Source organism: Musca vetustissima, unplaced genomic scaffold, assembly GCF_032173495.1.
Source record: "Musca vetustissima isolate MV318-11 ecotype Yass unplaced genomic scaffold, APGP_CSIRO_Mvet_v1 utg1735, whole genome shotgun sequence".
NCBI classification, from domain to species: Eukaryota; Metazoa; Arthropoda; class Insecta; order Diptera; family Muscidae; genus Musca; species Musca vetustissima.
The window spans coordinates 591413-609762 of record NW_026887582.1 but is presented as its reverse complement, the minus strand read 5'-3'; the positions used below and the strand labels follow the sequence as shown (position 1 = coordinate 609762).

Genomic DNA, 18350 nt, shown 5'->3' with positions numbered 1-18350 from the left:
TTTCAAATTATTTCATATAAATTAGTTTCGTTGTAATATTTATTTAAATACATTTTCAAAAAAAAAAAGAAAAAAAACAACATTTTTTAATTTGATTGCCGACCTTTTCGTCCGTACAATGATGTTTATTTCGGGGGCAAATAAATATATAAATGTATATTAATTATCTTATTAATGAGGACAAAACTATGTCAACAACAGACGAAATATGTTTCCAACCAATATTGTTTGGAACAGTTACGTCATTATTTTATGCTGTTGATCTTGTAAAAACAGAGTAAAGTAGTCAATATCTAAAATAGACCAGATTTTTTCAGGGAATTACTCATAACGCACATTGCAATCAGCATATGCCGTATTATTTTTATATAACAAAGGTGTATGTAGTCTTTATTTATTCTTCATAAGCAAAGAATATTCAAGTTTTTTTTGTTCATATTTTGAAAGCGTAATAATGTGAACTAAAATGTTTTTTGAAACGCGAAGTTAATTTCGCTAGAGGTAAGAAGGAGTTGTGGAGGTTATACGAAATTCGACCTGGTCGAATTGAAATTGTATTCAGTTAGAATATATTTTTGCCTAACGGTTTGTTTAATTAGATATCTTCTAAGCGCTTTATGTATTTATGGCTAATAAATTCCAAAACTGGATACCTCTTTGTCCATACGCGGTATTTTGCTATTAGAGAACTGCTTTCGATTTTAATGTTCCAGTCGGTACAAACAATTCAAACAACAAAGACAAAATAAAAGAATTATGGAACTGGAGGGAAAGAATATAATTTACGTTGGCGGATTCGGTGGCATTGGTGAAAAGTGTGTTGAGGCACTCCTTAAGGATCATGTAAAAAGTCTTTTAATTTTCGATGTGCACTGCAATGCTGAATATCTGCAATATTTACAAAATACGTACACACATTCGTACTTGGATTATATTCCAATGAACATTACCAACAGTGAAGACATTCGGAATGCATTCCAGAAAGCTAAGACCATGATACAGACTTTCGATGTGGTGATAAATGGAGCTGGCATTGTGGATGAGGAAGAGATCGACCAAATAGTGCAGACTAATTTAGTAAATTGATAAGGAGAGGCGTAACTCGATTTATTACTCTTTTTAAATTTCAGACAGGTCTTATTCATAGTACCCTGATTGCTATGGAGCATATGAGTAAATCCAATGGTGGCCACGGAGGCTGTATTATCAATATATCTTCTATAGCCGGCTTAAATCCAACGGAGATTTGTTGCGTCTATGGTGCAACGAAAAGCGGTGTACTTTATTTCACCAGAACTCTGGGAGTAAGATTTAATTGCGACACCATAAACCCTTACTAAAAACAGTGTCATTTGTATTTAGCAACCTATGTATTACAGAAAAACTGGAATCAGTTTCATTACCATCTGCCCTGGGGGAACGGCCACACCAATGTTTCAGCAAGCATTTACAAAAATGATGGGAATCAAACATTTGCCAGAGCTTTATAATGTTCTGAAGTCGATGGAACCCCAAAGCGCCACAACACTTGCCAAAAACCTAATCAAGGTTCTCAAAATGGCTTCGAATGGTTCAACGTGGGTTTTAAATGATGGCCAAATAGAAGAAGTCAACTTTCCAGAAATATGGGGACCGGCAATGAAATTAAGTTAGGATGTCAATGTCTAACTTTAAGTATGCCCTCTTTTCTCGATTTAAAATTTTAACGATTTTCAAGTGACCTGAGCTATTTTACAAACTTTCAAATGAAGGCACAAATTTTACATTTCCTTTCTTCACTGTATATTATGTTCCTTCTGATTAAGTTCCAACACACTTTTAAATAATTTACCTTTGCCTTTTCTATTCTATAGTATAGTATATAAAATCGAGAAATTTGTTCTTATAAGCGCGTGTTTCTTGCATGAATGTATTTGACATAATAAACTGTTTTCATATATGGGTGAAACGTTTTCTTATGTCCGTGTTTTTCTTATATAAGATATCCGTGGTCTACAGCACATAATTTTGGTGGAGTAAAAAATTATAATTTGGGTTTGGTTTTAAGTGATTGCCACGTTGTTTTGCCATTTTCACAGTTTTTCCGTACCCGAATTGTTTGTTTCTCTCAGAGCGATTTAGAGTTCTCTTTTGTGTCTTGACTATGAAAACAGTACGCATTTATCTATAATTTACCCAGCATGAGTTTACGACAGCCAATTATGAAATGAAGGAATATAATAGACCCGAACGTGGCGACTGACTCCAGATATTCTTTCTTCGTTGCACAAAATGATCGCACAATGTTGCTAGTACGGTTATTGTATGCAACCGTAACTGTAACACCAACACATACACATAGTCATCATTTTAGACAGCTATTGCTTCTCTTGGAAATAAACCTCACCAACGCATCTTTGACATGGTCAACCTTAACACGAATGTTACACCTTAACAGAAAAAAGTGGCTGCTTACTTAACAGCCCGTCAGTTTGAAATTTGGGTTCGCATTTTGAACTACAATCGCCAATAGAAATTCGATACAGCTTGTGAAATACATATGTATATGGTCGTTAAACTGCAGCAGACGACGTTGCAAAAGTTGCTGACGGTTGTGGTGGTGCTGTTCACCATTTTTGAGGCATTCCATGTTGATGCCACATTGATGTTACTTGCCTCCGGCCCCGTTTTCGTGTGGTATACATTACAAGCATCAGCCACAGTTGTTCGTTGGTTGGGCGCCAGTTTCTAGGTCAACAAAGAAGACTCTTAAATCATGATCACAAGAAGAAGGGAGGTGGGGGCCACATATTTCTGGTCATCGGATCCACTTCGAATATTTCACAAAATACGAATTGTATATTTTGGAAGGGTGTAACTCGTTTCGCACAAAACCGCTATAAATTGTAATCACAGCGACACTTTGGCATTAGAAGTATTTCAGAACTTCAACCAATCGGATACCAAAGGAGTTGACGTGTACCATCAACATGAAATTGATCCTATTGTGCGCCTTGTTGTCTGTGACAGCCGCATCCCGCACCCACCAGTTGGTTGTGGTGAAACCCGAAATTCCCACTACAGAGTACCGGGAACAGGACTCCAAAGGATTTTATTCCTTCGGCTATAGTGGCGAAGAGTCTGCCAAGGCCGAGTACAAAACACGCGATGGTTCCTCCAAGGGATTCTATTCATACATCGATTCTGACGGAAAGTTGCAGACTGTGAAATATGAGGCAGGCCGCAAACAAGGCTTTACCGCTTCAGCGACAAATCTGCCCAGCCAGCCAGTGGATAATAATCGCCCTCCAGAGCCAGTAACCGATACCCCTGAAGTAGAAATGGCCAAACAGGCGCATTTCGAGGCGTATCGCGAAGCAGCCATTAAAGCGGCCATGGAACCAGACACCGACGAGCAAACGGACGAAAATGAACTCAAACGAGCCTCGGCCGAGAGCGATACAAGTGCCGAACTACAACAGAACACAAGAGACCTGCTGCTGAGTCGACAAAATTCCCGAGATCAGCTATTGAATTTGTTGAGAGAGCATGAGGAGGAACGCGCCAGAGACGACCAACAATCACAGCAACTTATGACCACCTACATCCTGAGTGCTAGTGCTGAGGCAAGAGCCCATGGTGCTGGTCAGGCCCTGGCTCAGGCTACTATCGGCCAACCTGCTCTTTCGGAACTCAGAACCATTTACAGCATGGACAACGGCGACTCGAATGTGGTGTTGAAAGTCGGCAGTGGAAATGGCAATGGAGATGACCTCATCAGCAGCAGCCTTGGTTTGAGCAATGGTAATTTAAAGCAAGACGAATCGTCAATTTTACAGAACTCTCAAGAGAACTCCTTTTACACCGTAGACAATCCCAATGCCCACTACACTGTCGAAATACCCACGGTCTTGACCACCCTGCCACGCATAGAGTCAATTCGGGTGGGCGGTGTAAATGGTCATTTGCCTTTGGCCAAGAGCACCACCTATATAACCCAACGTTTGAAGTCGTTCTAAAGGATACGCGGTAGGATTCAAGTTGATCGACAGCCAAACAAGCCAAAAGTACACCTAAACTGATTGTAGTCCAATTCTATTACTTTCTACACTTCTACTGAAACTAAACAGACGCTAATAAGCAAACGAACAAAAACACACTGAAACTGCAAAGGAAAACGACAATAAAATAAATACATTTTCCAATTAAGATGGTGTAAATGTTTTTTTTTTTTCATTCGGGAGGTCTTCACTGTTGTCGATTGATGACAAATTCAAATGATCCTGTATAGTGAGTGCACCATTTTCTGAAATGTGCAACCGTACGGGATGAATGCGGCACCTCGAGAATTCGTGATGGTTCAATGTCAAGTCACATCACCTGATAACCGTATAAATACGGTGTTATCGGACAAGTCAACATGCTATTTATACATATGTCGAACAAATGATTGCGGGGGTTGTTTATTTGCCGAAGAACGATCTGGGCGCTGTTGTTCGCTGCCGATAAGAATTGAAATACGAATATTCTAAGTTTTATGGTATGTGATGATGGAACACATTCTCTATGGCAAGCCATAAAATCGCTGTTTGGGTCCCAAACCAAATGCCCCACTTACTGATAAGGTTTTAATGGGACCATGCGTTGATGCTTCGTATGGATTATTTTAAGAGTTTCCAATTGGGGCTAGATTGCCTGATAATTGTTGAGATTCGTTACAATTGTTTGGCAATAAGTGAAGACTTATTATTTACGCATATTTGATTATTCGCTAGATGTGTCTAGAAGGCCTTTCTCGCTGAAACGAAATATCAGCTCTACAGAAGTATAAGAAGGCAACATAAATAAGTGTTGCCGACTTAGCGTTTTTATGGGATGTCACTGTTGTGTTGTAGTTCCGAAACGGAGGAAGTCATTGGCATTTCATCGTAGATGAACGCGAAAAAATCAAATGCAAAATTAATGCCAGGTTCGCGTACTTCATTATTAGTAGAACTACTGAAACAATAAAATATACAAGTTGTCATCAGACCCCAACATAATATAAGAACTTGGAAAAAGAAAGGAGACACTAAGTTTTACTAGCCAACGCATATGAAAACTTTTCAAAATCAACACAACAGTTGGCATTCCTGGTTACCAGCCGAGCGCGGTTAACTTTGGCCAGTAACAAGCAGAAGGGATTTTACTTGTGTTCGGAAACAAATTTCTAGTAAAAAATTAACTTGGGTATACAACATCGAAGAAGAGCATTCCTTAAAAGTAGGTGGATTGCTAATTTAGAACACCAGGAAAACGAAGGACAAATTACATGCCAAGACTTTCAGCATACCAAACATAGCCAAATTTGTCGATGAAATAAAATAAACAAACAATCATTTTGGGATCGTATCGAATAACAAACAGTTCGTCTGTTGCAATAATGAATGAATGACCTTTGATCTGAAAATTAAAAACCTTGGAATACTCATCATTTGAGTGCTACTTAAAACCTGCATACATGCAGAAATGTACATTATTTAAATGTATTATGGGGATTGGACGGGCATAGCCAACACCTTTTCGAAAATCGGGAATAGTTGCGAACGAATGACTACCACAATAAATGTCTCACTTTATAGAGAAAAATACAAAAACTAAATTGAAATAAAACATGTACAACAATAATACCAAGGTGTATTTAATAAGGTGTAAGTGACAATCATATGGTTTCAAACTTTTTTTCTTTTTTGTTTGTAAAGTAAATTGTCAAAAACATTTTCAATAACATTTCGATTTCAAAAATGGTCTTTAAATTTAGGCTTTTTTAATAATAAAAATTCAAGAAAACTTCATTCATAGAGGCCGACGGAAAGGAAACCTAGGATTAAATCAGTTATAACCCCGTTCGCCGATTGTTATATTTTATGTTATGTGTGGAAATCTGTCCATAAATCCCAGCTACTCTTAAAACCGAGGAGATTGTGTTAGCCTATATTGGAATCGGCCCCTTGGTGCTTGTCACAATCCTCGGCGGAGGTTAAATACGCCTATGGAAAGATTTTATACGGTCAACACAATTTCCATGATTTAGTCTTTGGCCGGGGATTTATGTTCTTCAATTTTCTTTAAGAAGGCAAGATTTGAAGCCACACCATAGAAAAAATAGATTGTAATTCTCAATATAAACAACATCACAAGGAGCCATGGGCTGCATGTGGGAAGCTTAAAATTAATCGCGACCAGGTCTTAAACTTTATGTTTCACTAACCTAAAACCGCTAATAACCCAAGAATACACAAATTCATTAATTATTCCTCAAAGAATAGTTCTTGACAAAAATAAATTAATAATTGTTTTTGTTTATTTTTGTCAAAAACTTATTGTCAGCATGACAATTTAATTTCTATAACAACAATGTTGTTTTTGTAAAATATTTGTTGTTGTATCTGATGCATTATTAAATACCTTATTAAATACACCTTGAATAATACTTTTCGGCATACAACAGTCATTCTGACATTTGACGCAGAACCTATTTTGAGTATTGCACTAAAAGTGCTACAATCCAATATAATCTTAGCCCACATTTCCATTTAGCATGCGGCACAGTATCTTAGAAGCGAATAAAATTCAATTTACATTTTATTGAAAAAACTGAAGAAGTAACAAAAACGTAATTTTAGTTCTGAGGAATGCGCAGGGCACCACTTCAAATAGCTGGCAAATAGTAACGTTGAGGAAAAACCGGGGATTCTTGCTGGCGTCTGACACTTGGGTTTGCCAAAGTGACTGTTTTAAGGGTTGAACGTGGGGGCGACCGAACAGCAGGCACAACTAGGATATTGCTCTTTAAGTGGCCATTTTGGCGCAAAAGCTTCTGTTTCTCTTCTTCAAGGGCATAGCGGGCAAAGAACTCTTTTTTGGCAGTTTCAACTTCAACTGTGTCCTTAACCGGCTTCGACAGTATTGTGGAAGAGCTGCTGGTCATATCACCATTGAGTACTGCTTGATGCGCTTCTAAGTGCTGTTTTCTGGCTAATGCCACTTCGGGAGTGTCCGTAACCGGCTGTGGAGTGTTCATGGGCAAGTTTGTAGCCGCAACATGAAATCCACTTTGATCGGCTACATAGTCCACCGTTTGCAAAAGACCATGTGCGTCAATGTAGGAATAGGAACCTCGTGTTACACCATCCATACTTCGTATCTCCTGTTTTGTGGACAATGGTTCTGAATATCCGTAAGAATATTGGCCCAACGAGTCCTGGGTGAAGTAATGCTGTACTTGTGTCTGTTGCTGCTGTGATAGCTTCGGCGGTGTAATGTGTTTCGTGGCCACCATTGGAGTTTGCAGGAGTACTGAGGGAACAGGATAAATATACCCTTTGGCTTGTACTGTAGCCAATGTCAATGTCAGAACGATTAAATACTGCATATTTCCGGCTGAATTGAAAATTGTATTTACGGGGTTCGTTTATGTCAAAGCGCTGCTAGCTATTTCAGGAAGACTAGTACTCGCTTTAGAGAACACTGGAATGGGTTTGTGCTATGATTGCACAACTGTTCTTGCTTTTATACCGGGCTATCTTAAATGTGACCATCAAATATTCACTACGTAAACTTCGATGACATGCACACACGCTTGCTCGTTGGCGGGAGAGACGGAAATTGAACGGTCAGAACACAGAACCATGTACAAAAGCAGTTACATGGATTCATGAAGTTCAAAACTTATTTCGAGGAAGGTCACCCAGTTTACTTTTACTGTAAATATCTGCAGCAACAGTAGGCCATGCTGCCGACCTACCACAACATTCGAAAGTTAACATCTCTGAGACGCGATGGGATGGACGGAGGTGATGTCCGTCTTCCTGTCTGGCGTTGTCAAATTGTGGCACTGCAGTTACCGTTTTGATGTTGCCTTCTTTGAACTGTCCATGGGTTCTTTCGTTTACTTTTGTCCGCAATACCTCTGTAAATGTCTGGCGATCGTTTAATTCGAAATGCCGCAGTCGCTGCAACAGCATTGAAACAGTAACATTTCTCAACACAGCAACTCCCAAGCTACCGGAGCGAAAGATGTCATGCCGCGAAGCACGTGAATTGGTCTTGTTTATTGGCCAGATATCCACACGTTTTGTTCGTGCATTGTTAACGTGTTGTCATTGTTGGGGGAGTTGCTATTGAAACTTGGCGCACGCATCTTTGCACACTGGCCGAATTAGCTACCATTGTAGACTTATTGCAGGATAGCTTGTCGCCCAGTTGATGGGACGAGCTATAACTAAATCGGAACGATTCTCACAACAAGTCAATGAGACTCGTCGTCCTTGGACCCATAGAATGAGGTGTGAAGTTACAACGTAATTGAATAATAATTTCGAATTCATGGATAGACGGACGGAAATGTAGAACATATATCACCAAAAGTATCTATGGGTCTATTTCGTTTCCTTTTCCCTGTTAAACACACAAATACATATGTCCTTTTACCATAATGAAATTATGATTATATGTAGGCTGAAGATGTATTCGAATACGTCACTCCCCTGCAATCTCTACAACAGCAATATGCGCCGCAGCCACGAACACCGCCCAGTGATGTCACAACGCCGGATAATGCCCGTTTTTACCAACTCCACTGAGATGGACTTCGAGGGATATTCAATCAGGTAATAGTAGTCGCAAAAGTATAATATTCGTGGTAGTCTTCAAAGCTTTTATCGGTATAACAGTTCGGAACGCTGCAGTTTTATTAGTGTGCCACGCATTATTCGCTTGACATTAGCCACCGCCTGTGCCCACCATGAATTTTGAATTTCGTTCTAGGCAACGTTTTGCACGGTGAATGAGGACTTGCCGCCAGAATAAGGGGAAACTGTCACAGCTCAACAAACATATCCATAGTGCCTTCGGGTCTGACGAAAGACGATAGTTCTTCTAACTTCGAAACCACTGAACGCCATACGTTTCCTAACCCTGAGGTAGTCAAGATACAACAGTTCAGTCGTTGCCTCAGAGAACGACTCAATTATTATGATGTTCAGATACCAGAAGGAATTCTAGGTCATCATCGCAACTGCAATCAGAACATAAGTCACTCTTTAGCGTGAGTTTTTATAACCGACAATTAATACAGCACCTCCAGAGCAACGTGGCGTATAAAACTTATTGTGTCTTGGAGTAACTGTTTACGTCGTAGACGTACCATCACAAAACATTATTGCAGAATCAATCAAAGCATTTCGTCCTAAAATAATCTATGTTAAAGCTACTGAATGAAACAGAAGTATAGTACCTAACCAAGGTTGTCGTTAGCCATCTTGTAGCTATGCCTCTGGAGGCATTTTAATCCCGTGCAATCGAAATTGTTACTCAGTTGCTGATCATGTACACTGATTCCGGAACCATCACATCACGGACGGCATTAACTTAATTACGAAATCGGATGATAGAATATGAAAATACCCGCCACAAAGTCAATAGACACACTGTTTATCACATTGATACCGGAGATGGAGCGATATTTGAAAATTCAGGTCGATGGGTCCGTAATTCCGACCACAAATTATTTTCCATTTTGTATTCAAATTTGGAAAATGTTTAAGTGAGTAAGTCCAGCTTCAATGTTTTCCAGTATATAACAATAAGTTCAACAAAATTTAAGAGGTTTTTTCACAATATCGCCCATTGTATAACATCCATGTCATAAAACTTAATGGGAATCAAATGTACGGAGTATTGCAAAATAACTGTATATCTTCAATGTCAATGCTCCGATCAATATATATGTTTATATAAATCCCATTTTAAAAGTAGTAATGTGGCATATCTTCTGAACCACCATATGCCAGTGCAATTTGTTATCGCATACACCAATACCAAATCGTTCGATCATTAATCTAAACGATGGCGGCAGCCCGTTTCAACTGTCGTGTACAACTTTGTTGAGATGTCCATGCAGTCATTTTTTTCCGGATGCATTCACGTATATCTCAACATGCAATGAATCGAAAAATCAAATAAAATGTATGTACGTATATATGTATATTCACATTTAGTGGAGGAAATTCTGGTATATGTGTTTTAATCGAACGTTGCGATGTACATTCAAATTCAAAGACATGACTGATCTGTCTTTCGCCCAGATGTGAGTACAGATGATTAGGCCCACACATTAATGATAACATCAACGGCAACATACTATCCTAAGCAGTATACTTCAAATATGATTGCAAGTAAGGGTCCTCATATGTCAGGTCAAGACGAATAATCCAATTGCATCCTTAACAAACTGAATCAGAAATGGTTAAGAATATAACAATAATACAATGGTAGGAATGAATCAACATTTGAAAAGCAGATTTAATAAGGATGCAGCAAATGTCTTAGAGTAACTAAAAACTAAACCAAGGTCCATTAAAAGTAGTTTCTATTAAGTTCCAAGGGGAAAACCAAAAAAAAAATCGAATATTAAGAGAGCATATGTGTATACATTTAAGAATAAATGCTATTTTCTAAACCGATTGCGGCCGGACAAACAGAGACCTGGCCATGACGTTTCGTGGGGAGTTAACAAAATATATTACACAATATATTTTAAATAAATTGATTTTAAGACGGTTTTAGATTTGTGTGTAACGTTTGAATCAGATCCACAAATTATTTTTCTTTATTAAAATTTATCTGTTATCTAAAATGTAACATTGAAGATGAATGCGGCTATTATCCTCAAGTTTCTTCTTTTCATTTCTTAATCTTTAATGTCTACGTTATTTTCCTCTTAAGTAAAACATCAGTTAATTTATTTCAGGATGTATTTATATGAATTGCTTTGAATTCCTTAAGAACCATTGCAAACAAACGATCAATGTCCGCTTAATAATAAATGTACTGTTTACTCAGTGGGTAGCCAAATCCGTACACTTTTTGCAATAAGGATTTCGTGGCCACTGGAACACCGGCAACTGCTAGTGGTCGAGCCACAACAACATTTCTGGGCGCAGCCGAACTCACATAAATACCTGTGGTCGGGGCCACCTTAATGGTATCCGCCAAGGACTGAGGCAATTCCATAGTGCGAACATGGGCTGCAATTGGAACAGATTTTGTGTAAGCGGCTGCAGACTCTGCCAAGCGCAACCCGCTCCGCGAATAAATCGCATCACTAGGCTCGCCAGCTGAGTTAACTGACTCAGAATCGGAATCTGCGGAAATGGAATTTGTGGTATCGGCAACTGTGGCAGTTGTATCGGGAATTGGCGACTGGTGGCCAATTGGTTTTGGCAAGTTGGTGGCTGCAACATGAAATCCCGTGTCGTCGGCCCTGTAGTCAACAGTTTGTAGAATACCATCGGCATCACGATACGAATACGAACCTCGAGTTACGCCATCCAAGGAACGAATCTCCTGTTTGCTGGACAGAGGATCACTGTAACCATACGCATATTGTCCCAATTCATCCTGGGTATGGTATTGTTGTTGGACGGGAGTGACGACGGTGGTACCATGACTGCCATAGACATAGGGATAGGCGCGGAGAGTTGGAGCACCCACCACATACGAGACACTGGCAGCTTGAGCTGTTGCAATCATTGCTGCCAACAAGGCTAAGAACAACTTCATTGTAGCTCTGTCTGCAAAAAAGAAAAACAACACGCTCTCAACAGGAACGCGTCCAAAGAACTTATGATGTTAGCTGACATTGTGCCAGATCCTTTTATACCCACCCAATCACTCAATTGCACATTCTGATTTGTAATCTATGATGTTGAAGTTCTCAACACCTTTCCATTGTTCTGTTCGTTTCTATCTTTAGAAGTTCTATATTTAGTCGTGGCTTTGTTCTCTTTCATGTCGCTGCCACAAATCGGAACCAACCTTGTTCTCCTGTGTGTACGCTCTGGCCATTGGCAAGCGGGCATGTGCCGCATGCGCATGTACACGGATCATTGTCGCATACAATTGAATTGTTTGTTTGGTTTTCACACTTTGCAAGTTGCTGCCGCTGATTGCATCCCATTATCTTCAATTCAAGAACGAATCAGCAGAAGCGATAGAATAGGACGTAATTATCAAAGTAAATCCGAATGATTTCAATTTCACGATAGCTCTTGGCATTGTTCACTCTTGTTGAGTTAATTAAAATAGTTCAATATCGAATAGTTTGCGTCAGCCGAATCTTATAGTCAATCAACTTTAGAAAAAAATGGTTCATCATAATTAAAAAATATTATGTAGAGCAAAGCATAAAAGATTTCGACATTCGTAATCGCTCTTATTTCTTACAAGAGACGCCGATTCGCATTTATGGACTAAGCTGTAATTGAATTTTTATGTTCATATAAAATACATCGGCACTTTCGTCAACATGCTTTCGAATTTTAATTATCCAATGAGGATATTCTTAATTTTGAGCTGTGATTTATGAAATGCGTCTCAATGCCAATGCCAGTAATACATCGACAATTGAGATTCCTGAATAAATCCTACATTCCGAACATGGATTCCAAAATCAATTAAAATGTTTACCTTTAATTTTGTTTGGAGAATTATTGCAGGTCACAACATTTATTGTTTCCTTCATGCGGCAAAAGTCAATGGGCTAAATACATGAAAATGGGGAATTGTGTGTTGTTTGTTGCCTTTGCCAGGCGAACTATAATGGGAAGTAAGAAATGTTCACTCAAAAATGTATGTATGTCCAATATGGTTACAACTTGTAACAATATATAAATTGTTATATTTCCAACCATGGTACAATTATAAAATTATAAAAATTACTGAAATCAGATACAAAATAACAATTTTTATAAATGAATTTTATGTATTTCAAATTATTATACATTGCATATTGTTAAATATCCCAAAAAAAAAAAAAAAATAAAATATTCAGATTATTGCATTGATTAAAAAAAATAATAATATATATTTGACAACATAACATAAATATGAAAATTCTTACTGAGTAAATGTTTCCAGTAAGAATTTTTCAATACTCAGTAAATAACTGACAAAATTTATCCCTCAACTTATACCATAGACAGACGACTGCCTTGATTTGCATTAAAAAGTTCTTACATGGTCTGTTCCAGTACTTTTTTAATAGTAAATCTAGTAAAAGGGAAACATTTCAAAATTGCTCTCAGAGTACAAAATAATTGGAAAAGTTCGGGAACGCAAATCTAGTAAATATGTCAGAATTAGATGGCAATACTTCAAAATCAACATAACAGCCAATCAGAAGTAGGCATTCCTGTTTACCATTTTTACTCGACCAAATTTCTCGAGTAAAAAGTTTTCAAAGAGAACGCCATTTTGTTTTGTGCTCTCTTAAATTTGAGCCAATGTTTTACCACTTTTGTGGGTTGAGGAACGGGTTTCGAGTAAAAAGTTGGAAAAATGTAAAATGAGTAGATTCTTCTAGGTTCTGGAACGGAACTAATTTGAATTAAAATTTACCCCCTGACAGACGAAAGTTTCTGCATTTACGATCCAGTTTTTTTTGTTTTAAAACTATTGTTTGTCTGTTTGTAGGAAGAAAATATTGAAATTTGTTTACAATATTTTTTTAGGATTACATCTTTATGAAATTGATACATGACAGGAAGAAAACTAGCAGCTATAATGAAGATAAAACAGCTCCAAATTTGAAGGAATGTTGAATTTTGCCTTTATTTCTAATTTTTATTTTCATAAACATAAACAAATTTGACAACCATTAATTTATTTTCTACAGCATTGCCATATTGAAATTGCTTAATTCAGTATAAATTCAGTTTGATTTTGTGCATTAACAAAACATAAAAATGAGGATAATGTACAAGTTAATTTGAATTAAGGCAGTTAATTACTATTACTCTCATTTACTGAACTTGTAAGTTATTGAACAACATTCGGTAACAATTTGTACAAATTGTTGCAAATTATTGGGATATCAAACAAACATAATATATAGGGAACCAGAAAAAATAAAACATAAAGCACGCTGGACGTTGTGTGCCAATAAAGCCGGATCCACTTTGGATTTAAATGATGCAGACCCCATGTTGGGCGCCAGTGAAGCAATACGCTTTTGTAGGTTGCATGCCTTCTTAAAAGACAACAACAATTTATTTATTGTTTTTGTATTCCTTGTTTAGGAACTACTTCCAGCTTATGATCTGAGTCCATCAACTTGGGCAAGCGTGGATAATGATCTTAAGCATTCTGTGTTCACTAAACGAATTAGAGTCGGAGTGTCCAGACTCGGAGTGGAGCGATTTTATTGAAATTAGATTGAGCTTAGGTACTACTTATGAGAAGCAATAAGAATAAATAAGGGTTGCATTTTAGTATTTAAATGATTAATAAAACGTATGTGTTTATACTATAGTAAATAACATTTGAATAAAAATTGAGTTGATCCGCTTCAAACACCATTTTGTGAAATGTTCGACATTTATTTTATATATACTCCCAAATCTACAGACGATGGAAAAATATATTATAAGCGTTTAATTTTTTCTGAACCGGTTTACAAACATGAATTGGCATGATAATTCCAATTATATTATATTAACAATTATACGTTATCAAATCCAAGAAATTGCTCTTTGGTTTACAATTTACTTTAATTTCCTAAATGTCCATGAGCTGCATATTGTTCTCAAGAATTACCTATGGTTGTTACGTGTAGCAGTAGCAACTTTTCTCGAGTGTAATCAATACAAATCTCTTGTTAATCACAAATCGAAGACGTGTAACGGTTAAACGACCAATGGAAATATATGAATGCTCACTTGGAATAACATCTCCTGACAGTTGGCAGAATATTTGGCATTGTGGTAAGAAGGCGGTCGTTGGGAATTGTCGCTGGAGTCGATTAAGGTCCAATGAAGTGCCAAAACCATTGCAAGTAAACAACATGTCATTACAATTCAAGGCAAGCGAAGGCCAAGGACTGCACATCAGCTAGCGAATAAACAGAGAGTCAAACCTACACACCAACGAACAGACCGACAGACACATGAATGTATCTTAATACGTTCGCTTCATGCCAAGGAGCAATGTTTTTGCCATGATGGTGTCAGGATCAATTTGCAAACATTTTGTAGCCTGAATTGTCACCTCTACGCCAGCCAGGCAAGCGTTGTTAACGCGATTGTCACTGGGCTCAGTCAACGACAGACAACAGCCACAACAAACAAGGCAAGACGAAACAAATTTACCGTAAATAGAAGTTGACATCAGCCCATTGGGTTTAATGTTAACATCTCACACTCGAATGGAGCAGCTGCTGTAGCTCAAGTTGGCATCACTTGAAAAATTAAGATCACTTCGTGGTGTGTCAAACTATAGAACAGCAAAAACAACAAGATCAACACGAACAATTGCATATTTTGGAAAATAAAAATAAATTTGCGAATACAGACACCAATTGAAAATCCACTGTAAATGGGATGGTGAAAGGTGCAGATTGGCAAAAATATACAGACAAGTACAGAGGTGTTTTAATTATTTGTTAATATTTTTCAAGTTCCCTCAGCCTCGGCTCATCGCCCTTTCTGTAATTTTGTACGTTAAATAAAAAGAAAAAAGAACTGGGTTGTGTTGCAATCTTGATTATTCCTTATTCTGTGACATTGGTACGTATGCGAAATTTAAGTGAGGGACAGACTAATCACAATTTTTATATGCGAATTATACTTTATCGCACAACTAAATCAAATGTATAGCCTGCATATATATAATTTGTCCTCCCTGGTTCGAAATGTCGGAACTTGATCAGAACTATGCTTTAAAACAACGTCTAAAATACTGTCTTTTTAGGCGAACAGTTTTGACTAATTCGACACCAAATTTAGTTTATGGGAATTATATCTGATTGGGAAACATTTAAATAATAATAAAAGTGAAGAAACAACATTAAACAATATGTTTTCAAATTGCGATCTGCTTAGAATAAATGACAGATACACCAAGCAAATTAGTTCGTTATAGAAGAAGTTCGTCATATCCAAACATAGTCTAAGCAGAAAAAATATATATTTAATTAGAAACTGGGAGGTTCTTATCCTTTTTGACAATTATTAGTATTTATTCGTTATAATAAAAGAATGTAAGAGAAATGCAAGTTTGGACCGAATAAATAGTTCGTTGTAAAAATATACATAGTTCGCTATAAAAACAAAAATGTGTATGAAAAATGTGTCTTAAAACTTTGGGACCGCTAGTGCAAAATGAAAAATTTCACTGTTGCAAACATAAATTTACTGTGAAAACATTTCATTTCTGGCTACGTCGCTGGATCAATGTATTAAAAAAGGGGGCGGTATCTGTATATGGGCCCATGTCGTCCCTAAATTGACTGGAATACTCTGAATCACGACCACATGAATAATTCGAAACATATAACAATTGCTTAGGGGTTAATAAAATATAGCTCTGAGCCACCGTCACATCAGGACATTCACGCATACATATGCTTTTGTTGCAATCTCCTTACTTTATCTAGCTGTATAGGTATTTCGGTTATGCTATCCGCAAGTGGCGGATGTTTTCTACAATACAGAGCTTGACTTCTTGTCAAGTTTGTCGGACTGGGTTCAGTATATGGAAGTGGTGTAGGTACAGTAGGCAAATCATTTAACTACTCCCTTTCGTGTGTACGAACAAAATGTTTAATGTGTTACTTCAATTACGACGGCTCTGCTGCAACAGCTCTTCACGGATCACAATCCAATTTCATTACGACTTGGTGGTTGTGCTGTTGAAGTTGTCTGTTATCTGTTGGCCATGTTCCGTAATAAATTTCGCTTTATGTTCAAGTGTGAAGGAAAAGGAATGATGTAGCCACGAATATGTGTGGTATTTGGATATAAAGTTTAGTCGGTCTGTCCTAGAATTCGCTTATAAGAAGGGCGTTGCAATAAACATTAACGCATTTGATAATAATCCAAACCGTTGCTACATACCCTCTAGTACGTACTTCAGACAGCCACGTAGATGTTATATACATAGATCTCCTCAACTCTCGAGTGTTGTGTTCTACTCTGTTTTCTGATTTTATTTCGGTCGGCTCTAATGGATTTTTGTGGTACAAGAATGTGTTGTAGCCTTAAATCCAATTGACATCTTTATTAGAGGACAACAGCTTTAAAAACGTTGGCTCACAGCCCACCTGTCTAATTAATGTCCAAGAAAGGACAAATTATTGCAGACTTTTGTTTTCACAAGACAAATGTTTGCTGGTCATGGAAGGGAGAACCCGAGAATAGTGTCTACACTATTGTGTGCGTTCCATATTCATGCCGAAGTAAAGAACAAATGTGAATTTCATGTCGTTGTAAATCATAAAATACAGACCCATTTTCATTGCGATAATGTCTGACATATAAATATTAGTGAGTAATGGTATGTTACCGTACTCAAAAAAGTATGAAGGGAAAATCTAAAACAATTCCGATTAATAGAAGATTGTTGCAGGTTCTGGAATACATAATAAGTTCGATCCAAATATCGGAAATATATGTACACACCAACTCTCGAACTAAATCCAGGTCCAGGTTTTACAATTAATTACGTCTTGTTAATAGCTCAAATATTATTTCGATCTTTTGAATTTAAGTTTCTGTTATTTATGTGTATGCATACAACACAGGTTCGCTTAGCACCGTCCCATTCATGCTTTGCTCAATGACGTCAACAAGCACCATCCAAAGAAAAAACGCTGCGACATAAATTTACATAAAATTAGTATTTGAAATAGTCTGAGACTAAAAAGGGTGTGAAACGACCGAAACAAATCACCCGCCACTCAAATGAGCTCATCACTAACTCCCAAATTCTTTTCTAGGAAGTTAAACTTTCTGAATTTTGAAGAAATTTTTGAAAATGCAGAAATAATTTAAAAAGTTTTTGGAAAAAAATTTCCGGCATAATGTGCAACGAATTTTTAATCAGGTAAACCTTAACAAAACTAAAATTAGAAGCTCACTTGAGAATGATTCATTGGAAGGGATTCTTTATTCTAAAGATTACATACAAAATTGATAATGAATTATGTGTGTACATTTGTAATTATTTTTATGGCCTTAATATCACACTCTGTTATACGTAAATCCACAACATAAAAATTACTATATTTTAGAAAAATCAAATTTTTGTATGTTTTTTATGTGTTGAATTTGTTATATTTTTAAATGTAATAAACAATATTGATTTGTTATAAACCAAAAAATATGAATTTATTTATAAATTATATGCTGCCGATTTTTAAAAATACAAATGCCGATTATGCCGATTTTTTTCTGAAAAATTGACGATTTTTCATGAAATTTAACTGGCAGCACTGGACTTGGGAATAGAACATCAACAAAACCCAAACAAATTGTTTTGCTATTAGCCACAGA

General features: G+C 37.1%; 4 protein-coding genes across 4 annotated transcripts in view; 2 read left to right on the top strand and 2 right to left on the bottom strand.

Annotated features, from left to right (window-relative positions):
- The window catches only part of LOC133335151 (laminin subunit alpha), a 607777-nt gene that overhangs the window by 147430 nt on the left and 441997 nt on the right, over positions 1-18350 (bottom strand). The window lies entirely within an intron of this gene.
- LOC133335190 (alcohol dehydrogenase-like) lies at positions 757-1653 on the top strand. Its single transcript, XM_061543493.1, has 3 exons — positions 757-1077; positions 1131-1304; positions 1363-1653. The coding sequence occupies exons 1-3, from the start codon at positions 757-759 to the stop codon at positions 1651-1653; spliced, it is 786 nt and encodes a 261-aa protein (XP_061399477.1).
- On the top strand, positions 2882-3998 carry LOC133335188 (uncharacterized). The gene has a single exon (XM_061543492.1). The coding sequence runs from the start codon at positions 2970-2972 to the stop codon at positions 3996-3998; it is 1029 nt and encodes a 342-aa protein (XP_061399476.1). The 5' UTR covers positions 2882-2969.
- On the bottom strand, positions 6671-11556 carry LOC133335187 (uncharacterized). Its single transcript, XM_061543491.1, has 2 exons — positions 10842-11556; positions 6671-7401 (listed from the first exon to the last, which is right to left on the bottom strand). Exons 1-2 carry the CDS (start codon positions 11551-11553, stop codon positions 6671-6673), a joined length of 1443 nt encoding a protein of 480 aa, XP_061399475.1. The 5' UTR covers positions 11554-11556.

What these genes read in the sequence shown, in the direction of transcription:
- LOC133335190 (XM_061543493.1), top strand. Translation starts at nt 757, where the DNA reads ATGGAACTGGAGGGAAAGAATATAATTTACGTTGGCGGATTCGGTGGC. An exon ending in AAATAGTGCAGACTAATTTA is followed by an intron (nt 1,078 to 1,130) that starts GTAAATTGATAA and finishes TTTAAATTTCAG; the next exon opens with ACAGGTCTTATTCATAGTAC. An exon ending in ATTTCACCAGAACTCTGGGA is followed by an intron (nt 1,305 to 1,362) that starts GTAAGATTTAAT and finishes ATTTGTATTTAG; the next exon opens with CAACCTATGTATTACAGAAA.
- LOC133335188 (XM_061543492.1), top strand. Translation starts at nt 2,970, where the DNA reads ATGAAATTGATCCTATTGTGCGCCTTGTTGTCTGTGACAGCCGCATCC.
- LOC133335187 (XM_061543491.1), bottom strand. Translation starts at nt 11,553, where the DNA reads ATGATTGCAACAGCTCAAGCTGCCAGTGTCTCGTATGTGGTGGGTGCT. An exon ending in GAGTAAACAGTACATTTATT is followed by an intron (nt 7,402 to 10,841) that starts ATTAAGCGGACA and finishes TTTTCAATTCAG; the next exon opens with CCGGAAATATGCAGTATTTA.